Source organism: Fukomys damarensis, unplaced genomic scaffold (assembly GCF_012274545.1).
Source record: "Fukomys damarensis isolate Sample0158 unplaced genomic scaffold, DMR_v1.0_HiC HiC_scaffold_22, whole genome shotgun sequence".
Taxonomy (NCBI): Eukaryota; Metazoa; Chordata; class Mammalia; order Rodentia; family Bathyergidae; genus Fukomys; species Fukomys damarensis.
Window position 1 is genome coordinate 23099891 of NW_022900934.1, and position 3032 is coordinate 23102922.

The 3032-nt window shown below is 38.1% G+C and overlaps 1 protein-coding gene across 6 annotated transcripts in view; it reads right to left on the reverse strand.

The window, feature by feature from the left end:
* Phf20 (PHD finger protein 20) overlaps positions 1-3032 on the reverse strand; it is a 149146-nt gene that overhangs the window by 81770 nt on the left and 64344 nt on the right. For 5 of the 6 annotated variants that reach the window (XM_033766954.1, XM_010639967.3, XM_033766955.1 and 2 more), the window contains one exon: positions 2233-2312. The exons of the other annotated variant lie outside the window; for it this stretch is intronic. In XM_033766954.1, the coding sequence (XP_033622845.1) occupies positions 2233-2312 (80 nt within the window). The remainder of the gene's footprint in view (positions 1-2232; positions 2313-3032) is intronic. 6 annotated transcript variants of the gene reach the window in all.

Below are 3032 nucleotides of genomic sequence, written 5' to 3' on the forward strand. Positions count from 1 at the left end.
CACACACACACAGAGAGGAACTTTAAAACTGTCCACGACAGCTATCTTTAGTCAAACCACAAACCATTATATATACCCTATTGAAAAATCAAGTCCAGGGCCAGGGATTTAGCTCAGTGGTGCCACCGCCTGCCTTGCAAGTGCAAGGTACCGAGTTTGATCCCCAATACAAAAAAAAAAAAAAAAAATCAAGTCTAAGATAGTCATGCTGGTGAATACCTATAATTCAAACACTATGGGAGGTTGAGGCAAGAGGGACACAAGTTGGAGCCAGCCTGGGCAATTTAGTGATTTAATGAGACCCTATCTCAAAAAGTTAAAAAAAAAGGATTAGCTCAATATGAAGGCCCTGGGTTCAGTCTCCACCAATTGGGAAAAAAAAAAAAAAATCCAAGTGACCTTAGTCTGTGCTTGATGACCTGCAAGGAATGAGACAGGGTGAGACACAGACACTGGGAATTAAGAAGTGAGGCACCCACAAAATGGTAAGGTAACCACTGCTAGCCAAAGTACCATAAGTGCTATCAATCAATTTATTGAATTTTTATTATCTTGAAATCTGGCTTTCTATATGGAGAGTTTTGGATCCAATCTGCCAAGTCTAAACAAATTTGATTCATTCAACAAATGTAACACAAAAATGCCATAGTTAAGGCCAAAATAATCTTGTGACGTGTGCCTCCTTAGATGCCTGAGAGGCAAATAAAAACAAAGTATCATCCAGGCCAAAGCTCTGAAATTTTTTAAATTTTCTGAAGAGGAAAACTAGCAAAGTGCAAGAACATTCTTGAGGCTACTTTTAAAGGCTACTTCTGTATAGGTACAGAAGAATTATGAAAATCTGTCATGAGTAGAAACATTTGATCATCACAGGGTTAAAACATAACAAGTTACAAAATCATCAGATATGGTCCCCATCAACCATTATCCAAAGGCAAATCTGAGTTATGATATCACAGTAATAAAACCTTTATGTTATTTTTTGAGACAGGGTTTCATTCTGTAGTTCAAACTGGCCTTGAACTCTTGGTGAATCTCCTGCCTCAGCCTTCTGAGTGCTGGGATTATAGGCATGTATCACCATGCTCAGCAATAAAACCTTTTATTAACTTGCTTTAATAAAAGCTTTTATTAACTTGTCTCAACAGCTAAAACTAACAACCAGAATTTTGGAAATCATTAATATCCAAATTTTAATCTCTACTTTCTCTTTAACTATTTCATTAAGACATGAAAAAGAAAAAGATCATGAGGAAAGTATGTAATACTTGTACAGGCTCATTTCTGCTCTTTGTTTGTTTGTTTGTTTTGGTATTGGGGATCAAACTTGGTTCCTTGCACTTGCAAAGCAGGCAGCGGAACCACTGAGCTAAATCCCCGGCCCAAAAGGCTCATATTTGTATGGACAGTATTTTGGGTATCAAAACTCAGGCCCCCTGCTCTGGCAAGTACTTGCTTACAAGGTGAACAGGACACCAAGCCACAAGCACATCTAGAATAGTGGATGCCAAATCCACTGCAAAGTAGGTCTACAAACCATCAAATCATGGTCCTAAGTTATGGTCATGAGAAGAAAGTGTGCTCTAAATCTTCTCCAGTGTTTCAACAAATTCCCTGTAATTGTTAACAGTTCTGGGGAGAGGGCCCAGGGAGGAAATAAAAAAAGAATAATAACCATACACTTTTGAAAAAACATGAGTAAAACAAAATACACACAATGCTATCCAAGTACTCAGCATTTTTTTAAAAAGATTCTGTGTTAAAAGAAAATAGTGAGAGGTCGGGGGTGGTGGCACAGACCTGTAATCCCAGCACTTGGGAAGCTGAGGCAGGAGGATCGCTGTGAGTTCGAGACCAGCCTGGACTACATAGTGAGTTCCAGGTCAGTCTCAATTACATAGTGAGACCCTGTCTCAAAAAACACAAAAAAAATAAAAAGGGAAATAGTGGGCCAGGGATTTAGCTCAATGGTTCTGCCACCCGCCTTGCAAGTGCAAGGTCCTAAATTCAATGCCCAGTACTTAAAAAAAAAAAAAAAGGAAATGGTGAAAAGAGACAAATACTTATAACTTCTGAAAACTTTTTCATTGCTTTCTGGTGAAAGTGTGTCATGTGTCATATGGAAGAAATAAAGACTTGCCATTATAAATGTAATGTCTTCATTTGAGGGGAAAAAAAAGAGTACAATCTTAGCATTATTCATAACACAAAGCACAAAACCACATTTCTCACCTGATCTTTGGAAAAAGCTTTGACATGAATATGTTTGACAGTCTGAACTACTCCATCATAAAATTTCACAGTGTAAGTACCTAAAATTCAAGAAGATATCATGATTTTTAACTCACAGTTTCATGAATGCAGCAACTTTTCAAAGTATAAACACAAGGGAAATCTAACCACATAATAAATATATAAGTTAAAAATTTGTTTTAAGGAACATATACAGGGCTAAGATGCAGCACAGTAGTAGAGCACCTGCTCAGCATGTGTGAGGTTCTGAGTCTGACATCAGGTACCAAAAAAACCCCAAAAAAATCAAATTTCAAATTCAGTCATCTTATGCCCAAGTTTACAGTATGTTTGCCTTAATTTCTTAGTAAAGATTATAGTTTCCTTTTTATCTATGTAACTCAAAATCCATCCAAAAAACTCCTATGATGCGTCATTAAAATAAAAATAATGTGTACTTAATTTAGGTCAAGATCAAAGCGCAATAAAACAATTAAGAACATTATGGAAAATCAGGCATGGTAGCACATCCCTGTAATCCCAGCACTGGGGAAGCTAAAGCAGGAGGACTGTTGAAGTTTAAGGCCAGCCTCAGCTGCACAGTAAATGGTAGAGTACCCTGGAGTGCAAAGCAAGACCCTGTCTCAAAAATGGAAAACAAAAAGCTGGGCATGGTGGTACACATTTGTAATCCCAGCACTCAGGAGGCTGAAGCAGGAGGATCACCTTGAGTTTGAGACCAGCCTGGGCTAAGCAGTGAATTCAAGGACAGCCTGAACAACACAGGGAGACCCTGTCTC